This window comes from Chrysemys picta, chromosome 20 (genome assembly GCF_011386835.1).
Source record: "Chrysemys picta bellii isolate R12L10 chromosome 20, ASM1138683v2, whole genome shotgun sequence".
Taxonomy (NCBI): Eukaryota; Metazoa; Chordata; order Testudines; family Emydidae; genus Chrysemys; species Chrysemys picta.
In genome coordinates, this window is record NC_088810.1 from 8203726 (window position 1) to 8229867 (window position 26142).

General features: G+C 48.9%; 2 protein-coding genes and 2 long non-coding RNA genes across 13 annotated transcripts in view; 3 read left to right on the forward strand and 1 right to left on the reverse strand.

Annotated features, from left to right (window-relative positions):
• Positions 1–26142, reverse strand: part of LOC103307390 (B-cell receptor CD22-like) — a 92134-nt gene that overhangs the window by 44643 nt on the left and 21349 nt on the right. For 5 of the 8 annotated variants that reach the window (XM_065574519.1, XM_065574515.1, XM_065574514.1 and 2 more), the window contains 2 exons: positions 24820–24966; positions 24449–24498 (listed from right to left, as the gene is read on the reverse strand). In XM_065574519.1, the coding sequence (XP_065430591.1) occupies positions 24449–24498; positions 24820–24966 (197 nt within the window). Of the gene's footprint in view, positions 1–20676; positions 23517–24448; positions 24499–24819; positions 24967–26142 lie in introns of those variants that run through there. The other 3 variants (XM_065574516.1, XM_065574518.1, XM_065574517.1) reach the window with 3 other exon arrangements.
• Positions 1–26142, forward strand: part of LOC135976852 (Fc receptor-like protein 6) — a 91439-nt gene that overhangs the window by 27978 nt on the left and 37319 nt on the right. The window lies entirely within an intron of this gene.
• On the forward strand, positions 9211–11437 carry LOC135976860 (uncharacterized). Its single transcript, XR_010594150.1, has 3 exons — positions 9211–9743; positions 10322–10453; positions 11334–11437. It is a non-coding gene; the product is annotated as an uncharacterized LOC135976860 (long non-coding RNA).
• Positions 13160–22491, forward strand: LOC135976854 (uncharacterized). Its single transcript, XR_010594143.1, has 2 exons — positions 13160–14628; positions 18745–22491. It is a non-coding gene; the product is annotated as an uncharacterized LOC135976854 (long non-coding RNA).

Sequence of the window (26142 nt, forward strand, 5' to 3'; positions counted from 1 at the left end):
TTCGTGGGTAAGAACCTCACTTCTTCAGATGCAAAGGTGCCACAGGACCCTCAAACACCTGTGTGTACACATGATCCTATACCTGTCCTCAGAGAACCACCTTGGTCCCAAGAGAAACTTTGGACAACATGCTGTTAGAGACACATAGATGGGACTGATGTATGGAGAAAGATTAAAACCGCTAGATATGTGCAGCTTGGCTAAACCACCACCAAGAGTAGTAAATCTTTGTAATCATCACTATGTATCACTATTAGTGCAATATCAAGGGTGAAATCATGGCCCCATTGAAGTCAATGGACGTTTTGCCATATAGACTTCAATGGGCCCAGGATTTCACGCCAAGAAGGGGAAATAATCATTGATGGTGATAGAAGAGGTTTATGTAACTAGGATGAAAAGTGAAAAAAGAAAACCAGCTGAATGTCAGGAAAGCCTCAGGATCTAATAGATTAGGGAATAGCCTGCCAAAGGAAGTGGTGGAATCTCCATTGTCCTTGACTCTCTAGAGTTGGCAAAGGGCTTCAGAATATGGTGTGAGGAACTAGAGTCAGTTCCTGCAGTGAGCAGATGATAAACTGATTTAAGAGCATCTCTGCACAGTTTTAAGAGTGTCTTAAATCATCTTAGTTTAAATCAGTTTGTACTCAATTTAGACCTTGTCTACACTAAAAAGTTGTACTGCTTTAACTCTACCAGGAGAGTTAAACAGTACCATTCCCCTAGCGGAAATGCAGTTATATCAGTATAAAGGTGCCTTGTTCTGCTCTAGTTTTTGCTGTATCTGAAGAGGAGCTTTTCAATAAGATTTGAAGGGTGGACCAGCCCTTAAGATAAATCAGTTTGAGTGTCTTAAATCAATTGAACTGTCCACAGGGGGTAGGGTTGATGGATTTGAAACAAGTTAGGCTTGAGCTACAATCAGTAGGGATGTAATTTCTTACTAATGTAGGCAAACCACTACAACCCCTAGTGTGGACGTAGTTATAATGGTATAATTAAAGTGGTACAACTTTTGTGTTCAGCCAAGGCTTTACAGGCACAAGCTAAGTTGTTATAATCAGTTTTAAATTGATAAGTGTGTCTACATTGGACTGAATTTGTGCAAACCAATCAGATTAAAACCCCTTTGGTTAAAACAAGGTAAATTTTGTGCGCAGACCAGCTTTTACACACATTAATCTCCATCTACATCAGCATGGCAACACTGGGCGAGCCCTCATGTGGATGGGTCATTTGCTGCCAGACATTTTAAGAGCCATGTCATCTACCCCTGCTCAGAATAAGCCTGAAATATATAGTGTCTTAAAACTCAAAAACAACAAAACCTCCTCCCAAACAACAGAAATACAAAATGCCCCATCTATACTAGAGCTCCCAGTGGAGTAGAACCAGTGTTGGCAACTTTGGTAAATTTATAGAAAGAGTTGAGAGTCATAATTCTGTCTGTGATGTGACATCATCAAATGCAGAGCAATTAATGGCAGTATCACAGGTGATTATGACTTGAAGTGAGCAGGACCTCTACCTAGCAAACACCCTATGTCCCCCGGAGTTAAAAAACAAGGGAGGAGAAAGAAATATGATATTGAAGCAATACGGTCTCTAAATAAAATGTTTTCCAAAGTGTTTTATGGGTGACTGCATGTCTCCTACAGATAATAGATGTGACTCTGGTAGCCAGCACAAAGGGGAACCAGTGCAGCCATTACGTGACAACTTCACCTTAGATATAGCAGGATACTTGGCTACTATATCCTACATCCTTCCAGGTTGTGAATGACCTGGGGCAAGATAAGAGAGAGAAATATAAATCTCCAGTAGAAAGACTTTTGACAGAATAGCCATTAGATTGGAGGAATACACACACAAGTCTATTGTTACAGAGGTGATGCCTTTTCCATGGAGAGCTTAATGCCAAATAAGAGATGGGAAGAGGACCGAGCCAATGATCTGCATGGAATTTACACAGATGAGCAGGGATAGTTGAAACTTGTGGGGAAAAAAACAAGGAAAAGTTGAAAATTGTGGAAAAAGCTACGTACCGTCTCTGCGTGTGAGTAAAACTGTAAACCATTTTGCCATGTTCTATGTACCTTACTTAAACACTGCATAAAAATGTATTTTCAAGGAATGCCTGCTTAATTGTTTTGCTGCTAATGTACTGTATGTTACTGGAGCCAACACAAATCTGCCTCCTCTGCAGACAAATTCTGAGGAGATTTTCACCTCAACTCCATGTAACTGTGCAGCTCACTAATCTTCTGTTCAGAGGGAAATTTAAAAAGTACACCCGAAATATTTTTCTTTCCCCGTAAAAGACTCACACAAGCAAAATGGGGACAGTGTCTAAGGCCTAATTCTGCACTCAGATCAATTAATGTGGGCCCCTGCATCTATATAGTCAGGTTCAATAGCACGCCCAGATGCAAGATCAGGCACTAACTGCTTCTACAGGAGAAAGAGTCAGTTTCATTCTATTAGGTGTTGTCTACCAAATGTACAAAGGAAACAACATCCTCCCTCCCCATTTTCTCATCTCTTTCAGTTTGAATAATTTCTTTAACAATAGGTTATAAGATTCAGACAGAGGTATAATTCTTAAATTGACAGAGTAGACTTATATGACTTGGTGGTAAAATGCCTTAACTAGTGCGTCTAGTAGAGAAGTAGACCTTTGCTACCACCAGTCTTGCTGCTACACCAGTGAACATGGTGGTGAATTACTGGGCTTCTATATGCCAGTATAGACTGAGTCGCAGGGGAAAGTGATAATATTAATCATGAATACATGCTACAGAAGTTTCAGTTAAGCTGAACTATGCTAATGCTAGAAACAGGAATAATGATTCATTTAAAGATAATATAAAACATTGCCCGCTTTTGGAAGCAATGGTTGTATCTCTTATAACCTTGCCAATAGCCCTTCCCAAAATTATGTTGTGGGGTCAGGTAATGTACAGCCCTGGCCAGGCTTCTCTTGATCCTCCACCCTATAATCCTTTTTAAACAGACATTCAATCCATTTACTCTTAATAGAAAATGAGAGAGGGGGAACAAAATGAAACAAGAGCAAAACAAAGGGACTAGAGGGGGAAGTGCTAAATAGCATATTAATTTTAGATATGATTCTCCAGTCCTGAAAAAAGAACTCACACCCACCTGGAACCCACTGAAGCCAAAGGGTGAGATCTTGGCCCCATTGATGTGTGTTTTGCTATTGACTTCAGTGGAGTTGGTCTTTCACCTCAGGTGTAGGGTGTCCATCCCCTGCAGTTCTCTTTGCAGGATCAGGCTCTGAAGATTGTATTCGGGTGTGGATATTTAAAAATAAATATAACATCCAAGTTTGATCCCAATTCAGTTTTTTGTTTTGTTTTTAAAGCTGGTGGTGGGGGAGGTGTCAAATCAAGAGCTCAGTGACAAGATCTTAAAACCATTTTCAAAGGTTTATTTTGAAGGTGGTTTTGGTATGTAATCCACCTCTGTATCTTGCTATACCTGAAAGTAATATTAGAAACCACTGTCAGCTAAGAAGTAATTAAAAATGTTGACTTCTCCCCGTGTTACATCTTTGATTGCTGAAAGTAAGAGGGTTTTAAAAATCTAATTTACTTTTCAAGGGTATGCTCTTTACATGTTGCATTTATCTAGAAAATAATCAATCAGTTAATTTTCCTTGTTTTCAGTCAATTTCATTCTCTGGTTCTCTTGCAACTCAAAATTGTTAGGGTTATAAACATTGCAAAGGACCGTTTACATTAAAAACACATGCATTCTCTGAATTTTTTGTATTTGTGTGTGGAAACATTTCTATTAAATCATATTAGATTTCTTTAGAGTAAAAATCTCAATGCTGGCTACCTCATAATAGCCACTTAATTATTTTTTAAATCTATTACCTGTTATCTAATTCAGAACACACTGAAGTAAATCAAAGGAGTTTCATGGCTTTCAGTGGGTTTTGGATCACACACTCAATTATATTAACACTGAAATTAACACCTGGCTAAGGTTAATGAATGGGAAGGGGGTGAGTTAGCACCAGTGCTTTTGGTATTGTTTGACTGGAGAAAGAAGAACAGGAGGACTTGTGGCACCTTAGAGACTAACAAATTTATTAGAGCATAAGCTTTCGTGGACTACAGCCCACTTCTTCGGATGCATCCGAAGAAGTGGGCTGTAGTCCACGAAAGCTTATGCTCTAATAAATTTGTTAGTCTCTAAGGTGCCACAAGTCCTCCTGTTCTTCTTTTTGCGGATACAGACTAACACGGCTGCTACTCTGAAACCTTTGACTGGAGAGTGCTTCCTGCAGGGCTGGATTAAAGGAAAACTGCACTGTTTTGAATGCATAATAAAAAGAGATGTTCAAAGCTCTTGTAAAAGATAAACTGTTATTTTATTCAAAACTTTCTTTAGAAGAAGAGGTAACAGAGCTATCAGCTTTGAAAGGCTTGTCATGCATTCCCTGAATCTTATTACACACTATTGGATTGCCAAAATAGCACAACACTAGTTGATTAACTCTTCTTTAATATATTTAAGACAGTTAAGCTATTCTAATAGGGCTGTAAATTTAAGGGGCCTCAGCTATAGATGTTGATCATAACTTACATAACATTGTTGCGGTCTATTAGCAAAAATACATTAGCCTTCCCTGTAGTGATTTTCTGCATGGAAAGAGCTGCAAGTCTCACTTTCAGACTTTTCAATGCACTCTGTAAGAAAGAATTCCATCCACAAGGGAGCAGGCCAGACCTTAGTTTGTCCTCAATATTTGGAGGCCAGGGCTGTGTTGAGTGGGTGTTTGGATGCATTAAGACTGTCTCTACTTGAGGATAAGCAACTGGGGTTGAGTAAACAGTCCAGCTGCGCCAGTGCAAACTCCAAGAGTAGACAAGAAAGACTGCCATTTGCATTGGTGGAATTTAACCTGGTGTCAAGCAGAAGAAGGTTGTACTTGAGCAAACGGTGGCTTTGACTGTTCACACTAGGGGTTACTCTAGTGCAAAACCTAGGTAGTTTTAAAGTAGAGCTTGATACATTTATGAATGGGGTATATGACAGGGTTGTCTGGAATAGCAGGGACTGACCTCCGTGACCAAGGAGGTCCCTTCCAATCATATGTCTCTATGTTTCATTTATGCTGATGGCTACAATTGGGGCAAGTCATCAGGTAAGAAAAGGCCTCAGAAATAGAACAGGGATTTGTATGCTAGTTCAATCCATGTGCTTGGTTAAATAAGTTTTCTTCACTAAGCTAAAAAGGTGCAAGAACAGCTTAACTATGATAAACAAGCAAGTACAATCACTGCCATTTTATACAGAAGCCCACCCTTTGGAGGCATTCCTAGACAAATGCACAATTTTACATCATCCTGTCTTACTTCATTTGTCAGGATACGGGCAGGCAGGCAGCCCAGTTTTCAAAGGAGCCACTGACTTTGAATGCTTCCGTTTTGGGGTATGGAACCTGACATCTTGGCCCTGACTTACAGAGGTGCTGCTCACTATAGCTCCCATCCAGTGTAAGTGCTTGATATTTCTTGAAATCACACCCTAAAGTGTCTCAAATTGGGCACCCCATGCAGGAAGCATCTGACATTAGGTTCCAGTCCTATAGACAATCAAGGCATGTGGTTAACTGCTTGAAGGACCAGCAAAACACTCCTGAAAATCTGGGCCTTGCCTGCCATGGGATGTTCTGAGCCATAATTCATTAGGGCGTGTGAAGTGATTGGAGTTCCCCAGTTGGAAGTGGTTAGACAAGTAGAATGTAGTATTGCAGTATGAAAGTTCTTTGCTATAACTCTAGTTCCTTTCAGTGGAAGAACAAGTCCCTCACCAATAGGGTTACCATATTTCAACAATCAAAAAAGAGTACACGGGGTGCCGCCTAGCCCCGCCCCCTCCCACTTCCCGCCCCCCTCGGAATTCCCCTACCCCCTACCTGTCCCCTGACTGCACTCTCCTGAGACACCCCCCCATCCTAACTTCCCCCAGGACCCCACCCCCTATCTAAGTCTCCCTGCTCCCTGTCCCCTGACTGCCCAAACCGCTCTCTACACCTTCTCCCGACAGCCCCCCCAGAGCCCCCGACCAATCTACCCCCCCGTTCTCTGTCCCCCGACTGCCACAAATGCTCTCTACACCTACTTCTCCCGACAGCCCTCCCAGAACCCCCGACCAAACTAACCCCCCCGTTCCCTGTCCCTTGCCTGCCCCAACCGCTCTCTACACCCCCTTCTCCTGAGAGCCCCTCCAGAACCTCCGACCAATCTAACCCCCCCGTTCCCTGTCCCTTGCCTGCCCCAACCGCTCTCTACACCCCTTCTCCAGACAGCCCTCCCAAACCCCCAACCAATCTAACCCCCCCGTTCCCTGTCCCCCGCCTGCCCCAACCGCTCTCTACACCCCCTTCTCCTGACAGCCCCCCGAACCCCCAACCAATCTAATCCCCCGTTCCCTGTCCCCCGCCTGCCCCAACCGCTCTCTACACCCCCTTCTCCTGACAGCCCCCCCAGAATCTCCGAGCAATCTAACCGCCACCGTTCCCTGTCCCTTGCCTGCCCCAACCGCTCTCTACACCCCCTTCTCCTGACAGCCCCCCCAAACCCCCAACCAATCTAACCCCCCCGTTCCCTGTCCCTTGCCTGCCCCAACCGCTCTCTACACCCCCTTCTCCTGACAGCCCCCCGAACCCCCGACCAATCTAACCCCCCGTTCCCTGTCCCCCGCCTGCCCCAACCGCTCTCTACACCCCCTTCTCCTGACAGCCCCCCAAACCCCCGACCAATCTAACCCCCCCGTTCCCTGTCCCTTGCCTGCCCCAACCGCTCTCTACACCCCCTTCTCCTGACAGCCCCCCCAAACCCCCGACCAATCTAACCCCCCCGTTCCCTGTCCCGTGCCTGCCCCAACCGCTCTCTACACCCCTTCTCCTGACAGCCCCCCCGAACCCCCGACCAATCTAACCCCCCCCCGTTCCCTGTCCCTTGTCTGCCCCCCCCCCAGGCCGAGGGAGAGCTGCGAGCTCCACGTGCAGCCAAACACTGGGGCGCTGCTCTGCGGGGGAGGAGGGAGCGGGCGCGGGGGAGGGACTCTGGCTGCTAGAGGCCCCAGTGGCTGCGAGCGGCTTTCAATCAGGCCCAGCCGTCCAATCAGCCGCGCTGCACTCTGCATGAGGGGAAGGGGGAAATCCCGGACATTTCTACTTTATTAGAAATCCCCCCGGACGGCCATTTACAGCTGAAAAAGTCAGATATGTCCGAGGAAACCCGGCCGGATGGTAACCCTAAACTAGCACTCGGCTGAGCCCTCAAGGGTTAACACATTGTTGTTAATGTAGCCTCTCACACAAGGCAGCACGAACAGGAGGGAGGGGAGACAGCACAGCAGACAGAGACAGACACACACCTTGTTTGTGGGAGAGAGAGAGAGATGCACACTGCCCCGTTCAGGAAGCTGATCCACTCTTAAGTGCATTGTCTTTTGAAGTGGATCAGGAAGTTGAGACAGCAGCTGCTGCCCCAAGCTCTCTCTGTCTCTCTCCGCCGGTGTCCCCTCCCTGCTCTACATGGAGAAGGGGTAAGCGGGGTGCAGCAGCAGGGGGGAGGGGGACACCCTGACATTAGCCCCCCTTACTCCCCTCCCCACACAGCAAACAGGAGTCTCTGGGAGCAGCTCCAAGGCATAGGGCAGGAGCAGCACATGGCAGTGGGGGAAGGGACAGCCCCGTTCGTTCCCCTGCGGGACACCAGCGGGCGGGGGGGGGCTGGGGCCTGCTGCCCCCACTCCGGGGCCGCCGCGGGATAGTAGCCTGGGCCTCCCTCCAGCGCTTGTGGAGGAAGGGTTGTTTTTTTGTTTTTGTTTTTGCCACGCCCCCGCCCGAATCACCCTCCCCCCTCCCCCCGCGTCCCGATATTTGACTTGGGTGATCTGGTCACCCTAGATATAATCAATGGTTTCTACAGACAGTAGCTTACAAGTTTTAACAGAAGACCCAAGACATTTTTGTACTGGGTGAAACTGTTGGATTTCAAAGTGTGCGGGACAAATTATGAGGGGGTCACTGTCACTTGGGAGAATCACTGTTAGTACCATCTTTAATATCCCTACAAAATATTCTCTGGAGTCAGTCCCTGGGGCACAGATGTTAAGCAATTTCTACAAGTCACAGTCAGTCAAAGCAGAACCATAAAAAGAACCCAGATCTCCTGATTCGCCTGTTCTATCCTCCTCTCTCTAGCTACCTGTCATGTGATGAACTACACCTTCTGTGATGGACTACTTTTACTGAACCAGGGCTGACTGCAGACAGACACCAGAGATGCCGGCTGTTAGCCAAGCATGGGAAACAGAACTCGGGATCTTCAGCTCCAAAAATAGGCCTCTGTCACTTGAGCACAAAGAGAATTACCACCAGTTCTCCCTAAACTTGAAGCTTTTATTTATCTTTTTGGGCTAGTCTCTAGAGAGGGCACATACTCATAAACAAATGGGCAGGGCAGGGGCAGGCAGGAGGCACACATATATAACAGCCACTACATCACCCCCCTTTTGTGAGTTAACACCTGGTTGTCATGGCAATTGCACCACAGCCTTCATTGTGACATCCTCTAGCCCAAGCAAAGCTATTGAGGCAATGAACAACAGTCAGTGCTCAACTTGGCCTCAGAGAGAGACAGTTGGTGCCGTGCTATACTGTAGCGATTTTGAGTTTTTGGTACATACAAGATTTGGCATTCAGACCTCAGAAGTAAGTGAGTTTTTCCATGTACCCAATATAATAGAACTGTGTGAGTTTTTTTATGAATGGAGTTGTGGGGCCACCGGGGTTTCAGCCTAGTTCTCAGTGGGCATTATATAGATTATTCCTGTAACTTTGAACCTAGAGGATTCCAAATGAAAACAAAGCTAACAAAGAAAAGCCTGAAAGAATCTTAACCTAAATAGGACTTAATCAGTCTCTTAAACAGAGGGATATTGTATGAGATATGGGAACAGTTTTAAGGCCATCTTCAACTGCAGAGATCACCTCATTGTTTAATTAATTCCTTTGCCCTATCATCAATGAGATGAGTACCAACCTGAAAAACAGTCCTATCTTCACAAGTCAATAATAATCCTTTGTCTAGCCAGTGATCCTAAATATATATATATAGAGAGAGAGAGAGAAAGAGAGAGAGAGAGCACCGATCACCATAACATCTCTCTATCCATCTATCAAAGTAGGGAAGTACTATTTACCTCTCACATAACACAAGAAAAAGGGGTCACCCAATGAAATTAATAGGCAGTAGAGTTAAAACAAAATGAAGTACTTCTTCACACAATGCATAGTCAACCTGTGGAATTCATTGCCAAGGGATGTTGTGAAGACCAAAAGTATAACTGGGTTCAAAAAAGAATTAGATAAATTCATGGAGGACAGATCCATCAGTCGCTATTAGTCAAGTTGGTCAGAGACTCAATCCCCAGGCTCCAGGTATCCTAAACCTCTAGTGCTAGAAGCTGGGACTGTACAACACATGAAATTGCCCAGTAATGTTCATTCCTTCTGAAGCACCTGGCACTGGTCACTTTCAGAAGACAAGATACTCCCATTGCCCGATCATCTCTCTTTAAATGCATGGAAGATTTCCCTAATGTCTAATATACATTTCTCTATTTTTATTCAGTTAAGATCTCAGAACCCATTCGTGGAGGATGGAGTACCTAAGGTCAAAGGTGGATTCTTGGTAAGAAGATAAAAAAAGTTTTACATTGTACACACTGTACAGAGTGACAGAGTGTGGGGGGGGGAGTGGGGGGTGGGGAGTGACAGGGGAAAAGGTCTGACTTTGAGCCACATAGTGTAGCCAAAAAGCCTCAGAATACCATGTAGGCCACTGACAGCTTGACACATAATCCTGCAGGTAGCTCTGCTTAGTGTATAGTGTTGCATGTCTCCTTCTGAACCCCCTAACAGTTGAGTGGTTAAATGTCTGGGTTCCTCTCAGAGATCCTTTCCTAAAATAATAGTTTTAGGTGCCTCAAAAACTCATTAAGCCACCCTTTTAAATCAGGTTTCCTGCTCAATGCTGGAGTCAGCAATCCTTTAGCTCCTCTACTGTTCACAGCATTCCTTAAACCCACAGTTCATAAATTGCTTTGGTTATTGGTAAAATACTCTTATTAGGAACTCATTGGGATATTGTCTGTCATTTTACACAGAGGAACAGAATAATAAACAGACTGTGTATTCCAACCTTAAATCGATAGACACCTCCCAGTGCCCTACCCATTCCTAACATTTTGTTGTTTCCATTTAATTTAGGATGAACGTTCCATCAAGTGCCAGACCAAGGATCCACACCAAATTGGCAGCTATGTTTTGGCCCCTAACCTACTTTGTCTTTCCGAATGAAGCCTCCTCACCTTTTAAAAAGACAGATCCATCCTTGATCAGGTAATTCTGGCAATGAGCATACTCCTTGCCCTAGGTTAGAGTACTTTGGGGGCTGCAGGGTTTCAGGTACATGTATGGAACAGGGCCCCCATCTTTCTGAAAATGTGGATGCAGCACTGTTCAAAAAACTCTTCCTTCGCCAGGGGTGTGTGTCCTGCCTGGACCCTGGCAAAGTCTGGGAATGCCCACATCTGGAGCTTGGGACCCATTTTTCTAGTTTATGATGCTCTCAAGAGTGAGAAAAGAAGGGAATTAGGAACAGAAAATGCAGCAGTCACATGTTTAGTGTGATCTCAACTTTGCTCTCTGTATTTCACTGGGACTATAGGGTAGGCAGGGGGTGAGGAACAGCTCTACTAAGAGGACAATGTACTTACAAAGGTATTTCTACAATGTAGTTTGGGGACGGGGCAACTGAGAGCTCCTCCAAAGATCTCAATCACTTGTAAAGAGATTATTCCTGAAAATCCATTGCCCGTGAGTAATGGAGCACTCCATCCCTGATTCAATGGAGTTTATTTTCTCCTTTGGTAGTGACCAAGACCAAGAAGAATGGCTGGTGAGATAAAACAGCTGATGGCCATATAGGGATTAGGGAGTCATGGGGCTCACTGCTTTTCCTCTCTCTTGCCCATTTAGCTGATATGAGAATTTAGGAGTCTGCGGGAGCCCAGTTCCCCAAATTGATTTGAAATTTCTGTTGATGAAACAATAGAGATTTTATTAGAGGATGGAAGAAAGTCACATTAACATTGATTTTACCAGGCCATGGGATCATTCAGTGTTATTAATGTAAATTATGGTATATGAGGAGGCAGGAGATACAGAAGAGAATTCCTTTCCTGATACTCCTATTTCCTTTCCATTCATGTTATTTTAGTATGAATATGATCAGTGACTCTCCCTTGCCTGCCCCTGTACGCCCCGAGGCTCAGTTCTGTGGGATTTATGAAAGTTTCTTCAAACAGACTGGACCCTCTACCTCTGAGTGAGTATTGGGATTTCTTCACTTCTTTATCTGTATGTATATTGGGGAGGGTGCATGTCCAAGTTTGTGCAGGGCTTTGGGTGTAGACAATATGGTTACCACATTTCTAAGAAGATAAACACATAACAATATATTCTCTGCAGTCATTGTAAGGAAGAACTACATTCTCTCTCACCCTGGGCATTTTCTGACCAACAACCAGCTCCAACCATTCCTCCTCACGTTAACATTCTCTTGCAATACAAATACACTGATTTTACCAGGCCGTGGGATCATTCAGTGTAATTAATGTAAATTATGTTATATGAGGAGGCAGGAGATACAGGAGAGAATTCCTTTCCTGATACTCCTATTTGCTTTCCATTCATGTTATTTTAGGATGAATACTCCAGCATGGCGTCACTTGATCAGTGATTCTCCCTTGCCTGCTCCTGTACGCCCCAAGGCTCAGTTCTGGGGGATTTATGAAAATTTCCTCAAACAGATGGGACTCTCTAACCCTGAGTGAGTATTGGGATTTCTTCACTTCTTTATCTGTATGTATATTGGGGAGGGTGCATGTCCAAGTTTGTGCAGGGCTTTGGGTGTAGACAATATGGTTACCACATTTCTAAAAAGATAAACACATAACAATATATTCTCTGCAGTCATTGTAAGGAAGAACTACATTCTCTCTCACCCTGGGCATTTTCTGACCAACAACCAGCTCCAACCATTCCTCCTCACGTTAACATTCTCCTGCAAAGCAAATACACCTTTCCCGTAATCCTGACTTCACCCTGCTTCTATCTAGTTAGTGATTGTCCTATTTTCCCCTATCACTGCACTTCAGTGGAAGGGGAAAGTCTTAACATATTTGCCGAGTGATTCAAAGACTCAGGGTATGTTTACACTACCTGTCGGATCAGTGGGCAGTGATCGATCCAGCAGGGGTCGATTTATCACATCTAGTCTAGATGCGATAAATCGACCCCCTAGTGCTCTCCCATCGACTCCTGTACTCTGCCACCGCGACCACTGCTTCCCAAGTGTCATTGCTGTTCCATGTTTTGTTAAACGGACGAGGTCCTCCAGTGAGGTCTGGGGAATTGAGTGGGATTGCCAGGACAGGAACACCAGCTTGAGAGTGGGCTGGGATGTGGCTGCAAACCCAGCAATTAGAAATATTAAGGGTCTGAGCTATCCACACTTGCTGCTGGATAAAAGAATTGTCATTGTGGACTCCCCAGACCTTAAGACACCAGCAGCCGAGGAACAGGCGCCACCAGAGGCGCATGTTGGAGGCAAGGCCCTGCTGGTTCTGACAACCTCAACTGAGGGAACTGCAGTCACGGTTTTACATCCACCAGGGAGCAGGCGCTAGGCTCACTACTGCTTCTTCTTGCACCTTGCTTTAGGTCATCGTCTGCTTCTGGCAACCCTTACTAGAGCGTAGATGGTAAGGTATTGCAGGCTGTTCCTCTATGTCGTCTTCTGGAGTCAAAATTAACTCTGCATGGTCCTGAGGTGATGATTGGTTCGCTGGGGATGGTGCCTTCTTACACTGTGAAGCATGTATCCACGCTGCGATGCCAGATAGTTTAACAGCCGTCTGGGTAGTAAGCAGTACCTGATGAGGACCCTTCCACCGGACAGAGTGGCAGGAATTCCCTTGGCAGGCAGAATATGATTTAATAAACATTTGGCAACAGACAGTGCGTCAGCCTTTCGAGAACCAGAAAATAAACATACTATAACCAAAATAAATTCATATTGTTGTCACTTCGGCATTTGTACAAAATCAAGTTGCCAATGCAAGAATGGTGTTTGGGGCAGGCCCCAGAACCCCTGAGCCACTTTTACAGGTTTACCAATATTGTGGCTTTGGCAAGTGGTACAGGCGGCACAGTGGCGGGTTGCAAAAGAGTTGAAATGGGGGGCCCACTATCCTGCCTTAGTTACAGCAGAGACCATCCCCTCCTTTCCGACATGTGAAACACTGTGTAGCAGGGTGGCCAGCGACGGGTAGAGTGAAAAGGGGGCCACAAAGGCGCCAGCAGCGAATGCCAAAGAGAATCAGGATGTAGAGAGCAACGCTGGGCAACCCAGGAGTCCTTTTTGGCTTCTGGGTCAGAGTCTTGGAGCAGGGTGAGGTTAGTGAGGGACGGCGGTGGTATAGAAACAGAAAGGGAACCTAGAAATGCATCTGGAGATGGTTCTATGGCAGCAGCATGTTTAGCAGAGGTGTCAGCAAATGCGTTACCCTTAGCAACATCAGTATCCGCCATCGAGTGGCCAGGGCACTTAACAACAGCTAGGGCAGACGGAAGTAAAACTGCGTACAGGAGAGCAGCGATGTAGGGGCCATTTTTGATAGGGGTACTGGCGGAGGTAAGGAGACAGCAGGGAGGCCAGAGAATTGCTCAGAGAGGACTGGGGAATTTGTAAGTAGACCCCATCTGGGGAAGAATAGATGGTACAGCCAAATTTACAGAACAGATCCCGACCCAAAAGGTTGACCGGAGTGGAATCAGAGCGAAGGACTGCATGATCCGCGGAAACAGGAGCGGATTTGCCATGGCGCCGGGCCCACGGGCCGAAGGGGCCCAGGGAAGCCGCTCTTGCCCGCTCTTTAGTGCTGCCGGCGCTGGGCTCCTGCTGTGTGGCAAGGCAGGTGCTGCAGCAGCAGCGAAGCTCCGCCCCCAGCGCTGGGTGTGTGCCCCGCCCTCCCTGTTGCCGATTAGCTGTAGCCTGTCTCCCAGCAGCAGGAGGGAGGGGGAAGGGCTGAGATCCGGCTAGCTAGCTGCTCCTGGGAGGAGGGGAGGCAGGGCCAGGCCTTGGGGAAGGGGGCAATGGGGCCGGGGGGGGGGGGGCCACGAGCCATCAGCTGTTTGGCGGGGGGGGGGGAGGAATCATTGCAGAGCCACCAATCAAGGAAGTTTTTCTGGCTCTGAGTCGCTGATCACATGGCTGGTCACTGGCGTAGTGGGCAGGGCTGTTTAGGTGTTTTTTGGCCCCCAGCCAATCAGTGATGGGAACTCTGCTCCTGGAGCAGGGACTGAGCGACCCCACAGGTGCAGCCCCACCTCCTTCTCCTGCCTGCTGCTTCTCGGGGGCAGCAGGCTGCTTCCTGCGGCTCTAGTGCAGCTCCCAGCCTCGCTTCAACCTCTCACCCAACGCAAGGCAGCCAGGAGCAGCAGCTGAGCTGGTAAATGTATTTCAAAGGGGGTCTTGGGGCGAGGGGGGTGGGGGAGACTGAAACCCCTTCCAGGGTGGCTGTGCTGAGAGCTGGCTGCTGGCGGGGTGGGTGTCTGCATGGTGGGGGCCTGGGGGGCACTAGCTGCCACCCAGCTCTCTGCATTTGGCAGGAGGCTCAGCCAGAGGCATCTCCGAAAACATCCCCTGCACCCCCGCAGCACAGAGAGACTGAGAGTACCAGGCCCTGCCGGGCAGCTGGACCAGGACAGGCATGGGGGGGGTATCTCCTGGTCTCTCTTGCTTGCCCTCCCTCCCCAGGCAGAGACGCCTGCCTCTCAGAGACAGTGTAGCCACATGTGTAGTGCGCTTGGCTCCCCTCCCTGGCATCTGGGTGACTGCCTCTTAGGGAGCTGGAAGGAAAGAGGCAGTGGGGAAGAGGGATGGGGGGATGGGTAGGAAAGGGAAACTGAGGCTATCAGGGGAAAGTGTCCTAGCAGTGCAATCTCTGCCTTGGGGTGTGGATGGAATTGTCTCCCAAGGGGAAGCTGGAACAATCGGCTGCTGTAGTATGTGTTTAGTCCGTGTGCTCTGGGTGGGCCGCGTGCTGAAGGTTACCGATCCCTGGGATAGGGAAAATGGGGGCCCAGCAGCAGCTGGGGCTCCCCTGTTAAGCAGGCCCATCAAACCCTCACCCTGACAAGCCCCACCTCCCCTGCATCTGTAGCATGCCGATGAGCCCCCCCAGATACCCTCCCTACTGAGCCCCAACCACCTGCACCTGGACCCCCATCCAAATGAACCCTGTAGATAAATCTCTGTGTTAAGCATCTTCACATGACTTTCATATGACTTTGTATTATGCCTCTTCATATAACCCTGTATTAAGCTATTTTCATACAACTTTGTATCAAGTCCTTTGATATAGGAACTTTGAATCAGATCCCTATGTAGAAAAACTTATAGAAAACTTTGTGTTAAGGTTTGGTATAATGTTATAGCCCCTACGGGTATTTAAAGTAGAAGAAAAATGTCTTTTTGCTAGTAGAATAAGATGCCCACACACACACACACACACACACACACACACTCCCTTAATCAACTGCCAAGTTGAATGAATGAGGTGTGAATGAGCAAGGCATGGAAGGCAGCACCTCCAGACAGCTAGTTGGAGAGGGGATAGAAGTCAGACCCAAGGACAATCGAACTTGTCAAGTGGGCTCACTAAAGTAGAGCAGATATATTGACGGCCTGGGGAGGGGGGAGGGGTGTTAGAATCAAGCACCTTCTTTTGGAAACAACCTCTTTGAACAGTATTGGGACAACATCCAGAAGGAAGCAGCACAAAGGACCAACGGACAGAGATTTTGAATCTGGTCTAGATTTGCATGAGAGGGAAGCTGCTATAAATGTGAGGTGTCTTGCAGAGGACCCTGGGTCTTGTCAACATTGGAGCATTGATCCAGATCTGCAGAAGCCCGGCTCCACCCCTTCCCTAACTCACTCACCTGGCCAGTGAAGTTAAGGGGAGCACCTAGTTGGTAACAACAACAAGATGGAGTGTGTTTGTGTGTGTGTGTGTGTGTATGTGAGTGCATGAGTGTAATCTAGATCATATGCATGTGTAACCCTTCTGCCCATCTAAGTTGGCAGCAACAAGGGCCGGTTCTGTATCTAGGGGTTCCGTTTCAATAACGCAATGCAAAAGCGGCTCGAGCCCCCACCCAGTGACCTGGGACAATTACATACCACCCCCTGGGTGCCTCTAAGAGGCAATACTTCCCCTCTCGCAAGCACGGAGTCTGAGTGTAGCAGAAAATGTTTAATAACATGAGGTAAACAACATCAGCATTAAATTGGAAAAACACCACAAACAGGATTCATAACACAAACCATGAGCAAAAAACCCACCCCAGCAAATTGGGCTGTGTCCCAAAAATCACCCAGAGTCCCCAAAGTCCAACACCCTGGTGTCCCTGGTCAGTGCAGCCCCAGAGTAAAAGGGGGGGGGGGCACGCAGGGTGTTAAGGGGCACCTTACGTGATCCGAGGCCGGCCATCTCTCCATGGGGTTCCACCGCAGCCTTCACCATGAGCCAGTCCACTTCCTGCTGTTCCACAACCTGCTCTGCTCCGCTCCCTTACCTGTGAGCCGCTCCAGCCATCCCCACACCAGCTCCACTCGCCCTTCTGCCCCACAAGGCTCCGCGCCGCTCACTGCCCCTCCAGTCATCCCCACAAATTGCTCCACCAGCTGCTTAGCAATATAGCTTTAGGCTCCCCAGTTAACACAGCACTCAACTCTTAATAACTTTAGCTTTTCTGTGATTTCAACTCTTAGCAATTTCAGTTCATAGTAGTAGACCCCCAGTGCTACTGCACCATTGGCCCAAAGTGAATTCAACTGAGTAGCCTGTAACTAGACTCCTAATGAAATCAAAGTTAGCTTTGACATTCAACAGTAGAGAGAGAAGGTGGTGCAATTAGTTTCTCAAACCAGGGAGAAAACCATACCATCAGGTACAAATACCACACCCCATCTTCACTCAGTCCTTCTGTCATACAACAGTTCCACTGGCCTTGATTCACAGAATCAGGGTAACAAAACTTTATTCTTCCTGCCCCAATAACAGAGAAAACTGGGGATCCCACACCAGCCAAAGTAACCACTTTGAGTTGCTGTTGTTTCATGCCAGGCGGGTGGGTGTGCCTATGCAAACAAGATCAGCCCCTGGAGTTCTTTTCCACACTCGCCATAATTCCCCACCAGATGTCAGGGTAGAGCTCATCCGGACTCTGCTTACACATATGATGCAGTATTGATTGATGCATGTATTACCAATGAATGTGGCATTTGCCTTATTCCCCCTGAAAAGATCCTGTGCAGTACTTCAAGTACAACAACCCCACAACCCCTGCACCCAGACTCCCCCCCCCCGAGTGCCAACCACTTTCACTTGGTCCCCCCTGCAGACTCCCATTGCCCCTGCACCTGGCACCTCCCTGTGCATCCAGATCCCCCACTGAGGTGCCTGCACCCAGACCCCCCCCCCACAGAACCCTCTTACCCCCCCCACAGAACCCTCCTACCCCCATCTGGATCCCCCACACTAAGTCCCTCTGCACTTGGATCCTGCTGCCGGGCTGCGCCTCCCTGCCCACATCTGGGGAGCCTGGCCCAAAAGGGGCAGGGCCCCAGGGTGTTTCTGTGGCAGGCCTGGCCCTTGTGCTGTGTCAGGGTCAGGTTCAGTCTCACTGCCAAGTCCCTGTCCCAGGGGGGTGGGGGAGGCTGCAGGGTGATCTCCCACCTCCAGGCAGCCAGTGGCCTGTGCTCCCCACTGCCATGGTGGAGCTTCCACATTTATTTATTATTAAAAACAAATCAGAATTTTAAAATATGATGCACAGAATGTGATGCAGAATTCCCTCCGGAATATGGGGCACGTACAGCTGTGATGGTGGGACTGTGAAGGGGGTGCTGGACAGGAGGGGATCTGTGGGTGGGGGAGCTGGGCAGGGGGTATGGTGTGCAGGGTGCTGTGCAGTTGTAGCCGGAGGGGTCTCTAGGCAGGGGGTGCTGGGCATAGGGATCTGTGGAGGAAGTCTCTGGGTGAGGGGGCAGTGGCATAAGGGCAGGGCACCGGGCTGGGGGCAGTGTAGAAGGGGAACGCTGGCAGCGCAGGGCTGGCAGGCCAATGTGCGTCTAGCAGTTTAGGGTTTGTAAACAGTGCCCTTGTGCTGGCTGAGTGGGGCCACTCCGCTGCGCCTCATTGCCCCCCAACCGGCCCCTTGCTCTGCGGATCGACCCCATCACATGCCCTACTTCCCCAATGGGAGCCTGCAAATATGTTTGGCGCTGGGCCCACAAAAAGTTAATCCGGCCCTGCCTTGGGGGAAGAGGCGGTGCAGGGGCGGAGTCTGGGGGGAGGGGCAATGCAGGGCAGGGCATCGGGGAAAAGGGGCAGGGTGGGGGTGTTGCCTTGAGTTGGGTGGTGCAGGGCTAGGGCCTTGAGGAGAAGGGGAAGCACAAGCTCGAGAACTCGGGAAGGGGCATTGCGGGGGACTAGGAAGGAAGACCACTTTGGTCCAGGACAGACCAAGATGAGGATCTCTCCCTTGCGGTTCTGCAGAAATCTTCAGCTGCCGCTGCTCCTGCATCTACTGCCTCCTGGAAAACTCAGTGGGAACCAATTGACCTCAAGGACCACCCTCGGTGCCTCTAGGAAGACGCGGACAACCAGCAAGGATGAAAAAATCAGCACCTGGCTGAAGAAAACCCCCAGGGATACCTCTGCAGAGAGATTTTGCACCACAAAGACGGCTGTTTGGGACTTCACAATGAGAAGCAACAACATCTCACCAGCTCTTCAGGAGGAGGAGGACCCTTGGAGTACCTCTCCTACTGCCCAGGACCCAGACACTACTCATCACTCTGCTACTCCTGAGACGGCTTCTACTAGAGGAGCCCCACCCCCGATGACCCAGGACCAGGATGCCAATCGCTGCCCTGCTGCTCCAGAGAAAAACACATGCAGAAATCCAGCCACACGAACACACACATCTGCACAGCCACACACACACGCTCCGCCCCTGTGACATTACCTATGCTTTATAAAAATACACCTCTACCCCGATATAACACCGTCCTTGGGAGCCAAAAAATCTTACCGCGTTATAGGTGAAACCGCGTTATATTGAACTTGCTTTGATCCACCTGTTAGGATATAGATATTCAGGCCTGTCTATAAAGGCCTATACTTTAAGAATTTAGGTGTATTCTTATCACTTAGCTAGTTATAGGGTATAAAAGAAAGAATCAAAATCACTGTCTGCCTGTGTAAGGGACAGTCTGAGGCTCTGATCTTAGGCTAAGGCCTTCGGCTAAGCAGCAGAGGCAACCATAAACTGGGAAGTGAACGGTCACATCCTCACCTTCCAAACTAGTCTCATGGAAATAAGGCAATCTGGGGCTATTAGGAAGGGGATCCGATCTATCACCTTCAGATAAAGGGAAAAGCCTAGAACATGTAAAAGAAAATTTAGTTTGATAGTTTTCTGTCTGGTAAGAACTCACTTATCAGTAGACACAGCTGGAAAACCCTTCTGTCTGTATAGATGTAGTTGTGAAATCTTCACTTCTGTATTGTTTTGTATGTTTATCTGCATGGTCTCTGTCTGGTTCTGTGATTGCTTCTGTCTGCTGTATATTAATTTTATTGGGTGTAAACTAATTAAGGTGGTGGAATATAATTGGTTAAATAACCATGTTACAGTATGTTAGAATTGGTTAGTTACATTTCAGTAAAATGATTGGTTAAGGTATAGCTAAGCAGAACTCAAGTTTTACTATATAGTCTGCAGTCAATCAGGAAGGGAGGAGGGAATGGGAACAGGGAATGGGGGTGGGGAAAATGGAATCATGTTCTGCTAAGGGGGGAATGGGAACAGGGATGGCTCTGTGGTGTCAGAGCTGGGAAGGGGGACACTGAGGAAGGAAACTGGAATCATGCTTGCTGGAAGTTCACCCCAATAAACATTGAATTGTTTGCGCCTTTGGACTTCGGGTATTGTTGCTCTCTGTTCATGCGAGAAGGACCAGGGCAGTGAGAGGGTGAAGGAATAAGCCCCCTAACACCACCGGAGTGCACAGCCCCCCCCCCCCCCCGCCGCGCTGCTTTACTGCATTATATCCGAATTCGTGTTATATCGGGTCGCGTTATATCGGGGTAGAGGTGTATGTTTATAAGTGTGAAAATGATGTAACTGGAATATGCTTTATGCAAAAGGTCTCTTGTACGGTATCATTACAAAGCTTATAATCTACTGAGTGTGCTCATCCTAATTGTATGTATGTATCAGTCTTGTATCTGAAGCTAGAAATATGAAGTATTACTCTAAAGTCCTATTGTAATTGTAACCCTTCTGCCAGGCCAAGTTGATAGCAGCAAGGGCCGGGTTCAGTACATAGGGGTCCCTTCCCAACAGCGTGACACAGAACCAGCTCGAGCCCCCACCCAGTGACCTGGGAAAATCTTACACACACCCCTAGGCGCCTCGAAGAGGCAATACTTCCCCTCTCGCAAGCACAGAGCCTCGGTGTAGCAGAAAATGTTTAATAACATGAGGTAAATGACATAGCATTAAATTGGGAATACACCACAACTATAGTTCATAGACCAAACCATGAGCGAAGACCCACCCCAGCAATTTGGGCCGTTGAAACCAACGACCCAAGAATCACCAAAGTCCCAAAAGTCCACCAATCCCAAAGTCTCTTGGGTCCAGCAACCCAAGAATCACCAAAGTCCCAAAAGTCCGACAACCCCCCAAAGTCTCTGTCCCTGATCAGTGCAGCCCCAGAGTTCAAGGGGGGGGTGAGCAGGGTGTTAAGGAGCACCTTACGTGATCCGAGGCCGACCGGCTGCTTCTCCGTGGGGTTCCACCGCAGCCTTCACCATGAGCTACTCCACTCCACTCCACCCACAGTCCCACTCCTGTCATCCCATGAACTGCTCTGGCAGCTGCTCCGCGACCTGTGAGCCATGCCACTCTGCTCCAGCTGTCCCTTGGGCCGCTCCCACAAGGCTCTGCTCTGCACCTCCAGCCGCTCTGCTCCACTCCACTCACCCCCCCACGAGGCTCCACTCTGCTAGCTGCTCCACCAGCCACTTAGCAATATAGCTTCAAGCTCCCCCACTAGTTAACACAGCCTCAGTGATCTCAGCTCTTAAATAGCTTTAGCTATTTCATGATTTCAGCTACTAGTAGGGGAACCCCAGTGGTAGTGCACCATTGGCCCAAAGTGAACTCAGCTCAAGGAATCAAAGTTAGCTCTGACATTCCACAGTGGAGAGAAGAGAAGAAGGAGGAGATGGTGCAATTGGTGTTTCAGACACAGGTCCACAAAAGGGACCCACAACACCAGGTATCAATACCTGCCCCCAACCTCTCTCAAGTCACTGTGTTGTGTAACCCACTCCCCTTGACAAGCAAATGCTACTTAGGTAATGGTGAAGGACTCACTCAGTCCTTCTGTCATACAACAGTTTCACTGCCCTTGATTCACAGAATCAGGGTAACAAAACTTTATTCTTCCTGCCCCAATAACAGAGAAACTGGGGATCCCACACCAGCCAAAGTAACCACTTTGAGTTGCTGTTGTTTCATGCCAGGCGGGTGGGTGTGCCTATGCAAACAAGATCAGCCCCTGGAGTTCTTTCCCACACTCGCCATAATTCACCACCAGATGTCAGGGTAGAGCTCATCTGGACTCTGCTTACATAATTATGCAAAGTGTGGGCCATTAATGGTGGCTTGGAATCTTGATGGCTTCCATTGACTAGGACAATTGGTTGTAAATGGCTCTGGTTACTTGCAAGCTTCCTGTGTTCCTGTGAGTCAGGCTGGGAAGAATGGAGGCTTGGGGTCTCACAGGACATGTGACCATGTCACCTGATACTGGAATCCATCTTAAACCCGGTGCTTTTCCATTTAGAAGGAGGGGTGGGGACCCAGAGAGAGACAAAGGATTCCCATCTTGTACCAAAGCTATAAAAGGGGGTGGAGCAGGACAAGGGGGGTCCCAGTCATGTGAAATCCCCTGCTTTTCACCTACGATGCCTGCTGGAACTAACAAGGTCTGTACCAGGGGAAAGGATGGGCCCAGACTAGGAAGGCATCTAGTCTGTGAAAGAAGCTTATTGGAACATCTCTGAGGGTGAGATATTACCTGTATCTGTTTCTTAATGTATTAGTCTGAGACTTGTGTGTTCTGTTTTATTTTACTTGGTGACTTACTTTGTTCTGTCTGTTATTACTTGAAACCACTTAAATCCTACTTTTTATACTTAATAAAATCACTGTCATTTATTAGTAAACCCAAAGTCAGTGATTAATACCTGGGGGAGCAAACAGCTGTGCATATCTCTGTCAGTGTTATAGAGGGCGAACAATTTATGAGTTTACCCTGTATAAGTTTTATACAGAGTAAAACAAATTTATTTGGGATCCATTTCTTTAAGTAGCGCCTTGCTTCTTTTGGGGCATTGGGGGGAGGGGCTTCTGCTTTTTTTTTTTTTTTTTTAATTCCCCACCAGAGAGCGTGATTGGCTCCCGCTTGCACAATCTGCTAAAAAAAAGCTTTGGAAGGCTGCTTGCTGCGTCATTTTTTCCTTTAGCTTTCGAGCCTCGGAGCCCCCTGCCCTCGGCGAACCCTCCCTGTCCCGCAGCAGTCACCCAAGCTGATGGGTTTGTAAAACCGCTTTATTATCCAATAACAAGAAACAAAACAAAGGCAATTCCCTGAGGAAACTGTGTTAAAGCTGAGAAAGGGGCTGGAACTGAAAGAAAACAGCAGTGGGGTCGGTAACGACACCCTGCCCGTGTCTAGCGCTTTCCGGCCAGAGATCGCCAAGTGCTATACACAGGAGGGCAGGATCATTACCCCTCTTGCACAGATGGGGAAACTGAGGCTGTGAGTTGCCCATGGGCAGGCAGACCCCAGATCGCCTCCCTCCCAATTCTGTTCTCTATCTGCTAGGCCGACCTCCCTCCTGAAAGCCAACACAGCCTGGAAAATCGACGCTACAATTAAACTGCCCCAGAAATGCCCAGATCCAGTGGCCCAAGTGGGGCCTGCCCCAGGGCTCTGCTGCGGGGTGGGAGGAGGGGTAGGAGTCAGGATGCCTGGGTTCTCCTGGGTTTCCCCAGCTAATGGAGGTGGGTGAACGCTGCCTGGGGCGTGAGCGGTGGACTCTTATCGAGATCCAGGATGCGGCGGCGCGGAGGGGAGTGCGGACGGCAGGGATCTCGGCCGTGCTCAGTTACAATAGTCCTTGGGGCTGTTATAATAGTCGCCGGCATCGTCCGAGGGGCAGGGAATCTCCCCGGCACATGGGATTTCCTGCCGGGAACACAGAAAGAGAAACAGATTGTGTGAAAGAGGCAGGGCCGGTGCTATCATTTAGGCAAACTAGGTGGTTGCCTAGGGTGCCAAGATTTGGGGGCGCCAAAAAGCGGTGCCCCCAATTTTTTTTTACAGTGTTCCTACGCCCCCTCCCCAAGCGCGCGGTCGCCGCTCCACTTCTCCCGCCTCCCAGGCTTGCTGCGCCAATCAGCTGTTTGGCGCCGCAAGCCTGGGAGGGAGGAGAATTAGAGCGGGGGCGGCATGCTCGGGGAGGAGACGGAGCAGAGGTGAGCTGGAGTGGGGAGCTGCCGCATGGCTCCCCGGTGGGGGGAGCTGCCATGGGGGGGGGCGCCTCAAGGAGGGGGAGCTGCTGCAGAGCTGGGGTGGGGGTGTGCAAGGTGGAAGTTTGCACCGGCCCTGGAAAGAGGGGACACTCCCCCAGCAGGAGACCTGTGTGTGATGTCTGCCTGTACCTGCAGTAATGGGGGCGGGGCAGAGGAGTGGGAGCCAGTACTCTTGGATTCTATCCCCAGCTCTGGGAGGAGAGTGGGGTCTAGTGGTTAGAGCAGGGGGGTGGGTCTGGGAGTCCGGACTCCTGTGTTCCAAGCCCACCTTTACCGTCCTGCAGAGCTGTGAACTGCAGTTACCTGGTGCACTAACAACCAGCATCCCCGACTGTATTTGGGGAGAGATCTCCCAGCCTCCTGTGCCAGGGCAGGACCTGGCTATTGGATGTGAAGGAAAATCTCCCCATAGCCATTATCGGGATGGGGTCTATGACGCATGCTCAGGTTGTGCTGATTCCGTCCAGCTGGGGTCAGGGGTTCACTCGGCGGGGGGAGGGGGCACAGGCTGCAGCTGCCTACTCAACTCCAGGCAGTATGTGGGGGCAGTGGGGACCCAGGGGTTAACAGACCCCCCCCACTGACCTCATAGAGCGAGTCTCTCTGTGGGGCGCTGGGGTCCTCTCTGCTGCCCCCTGGGGAAGGAGACACAATTATCCCCTTTCACTGTTTATTTTCCTTCTTTAAACATTTCCCCCAAAATCGATCGATTTCCCCCCTCTGGCAATGCCCTCTGCCCTCCCACAAAGCAGGCCACTTCCTCCAACCCGCACACACACAGTGCAGGGCTCAGCCCCTCCAGCAGGGGGCGGCAGACACACACACACACACACACACACACACACACCAGTGGGTTGATTTCCTTCACACACCCACACTCCAGGTTTTCCACAATGCAGCCAGAGCAGCCCCTTTTCCTGCCCCTCCCCCAATTCCCACCCCGGGGGGTCCCTTACCCTGCTGACTCCCCCCCAGTTCTTTCCGTTGGCGGAGTCTCCTGGCCAGACAATAAACCCCGAGGTTGCTCAGGAGGAAGAGCAGCAGGACCCCTGCTCCGAAGCCTGCCATGGGGCCAGGGCTCAGCTGGTACCAGTCACTGCCGTCTGTGGGGGGCAGGGATGGAGAATAGGGTCATTAGCTCCAGTGTCATGCAGGGTGCAGTGGGGCAGGCACAGGGGAGATGGGGAGGTGGGAGCTGGTTGAGGGGGCAGCATAGTCCTAGGGGGGACAATGAAGGCCAGTCTCGGTGGAGGGGGCAAGAACGAAGCTGGGTTTTTAACCAGGAGAATTTCCCTCCCAAGTGTTTATTGGTCATTGGAGTTTCTTCCAGGTTCATAAAACCTCCAATCTCCTCTTATTACAATAGCACCTAGAAGCCTCCGCTGAGATCAGGGCCCCATTGTGCCGGGCGCTGCCCAGACACACCACCAGAGACAGTCCCTGTCCCTGCTGAGATCACAGACTCAGAGCGAGACACAGATCCTGCCCCAAGTGAGACCAGAGCCCCCTTGTGTGGGCAGCTGCACAGGCCAGTGGAAGAAAAAATGTGAATGATCACAAAAATGTGTGTTTCTGTTTTGCTGGGTACAAAATGGAGCCGTTGTAGATAAATCTCTGGTAATTTTCATATCACTTTACATTGTGCCTCTTCATATAACCTTGTGGTGGATCTACCCACGTGTGACCTCTGTTTTCATGGGACTTTGTATCAAAGCCTCATTTAGAAACTTTGCATTGCCCTTGGTATAATATTATAGCCCCTAAGGATAGAATAAGATAGAAGAAAAATTTCTTTTTGCTAGCAGTAGAACAAGAGCTCTCTCTCTCCCCCTCCCCCACTCTTAATCAATTGCCCTGTTGAATGAATGAGGTGTGGATGAGCCAGGCATGAAAGGCAGCACCTCCAGACAGCCTCAACTGTTGGAGAGGGGCTGGGAGCCAGACCCAAGGACAATAAAACATGTCAAGTGGGCTCATTAAAGACAAGCAGACATACTGACGGCCTCGGGGGTTAGAAGCAAGCACCTTCTTTTGGAAACACCCTCTTTGCAGCATTGGGACAACACTCAAAAGAAAGCAGCACAAAGGACCAATGGACACAGACACAGAGTTTGAATCTGGTATAGATTTGCATAAGAGGAAAGCTGCTATAAAAGTGAGGTGTCTTGCAGAGGACCCCGGGTCTCGTCTTGTCAACATGGGAGCATCGATCCGGATCGGCAGAAGCCCGGCTCCACCCCCTCCCCCATCTAACTCACCTGGCCAGTGAAGTTAAGGGG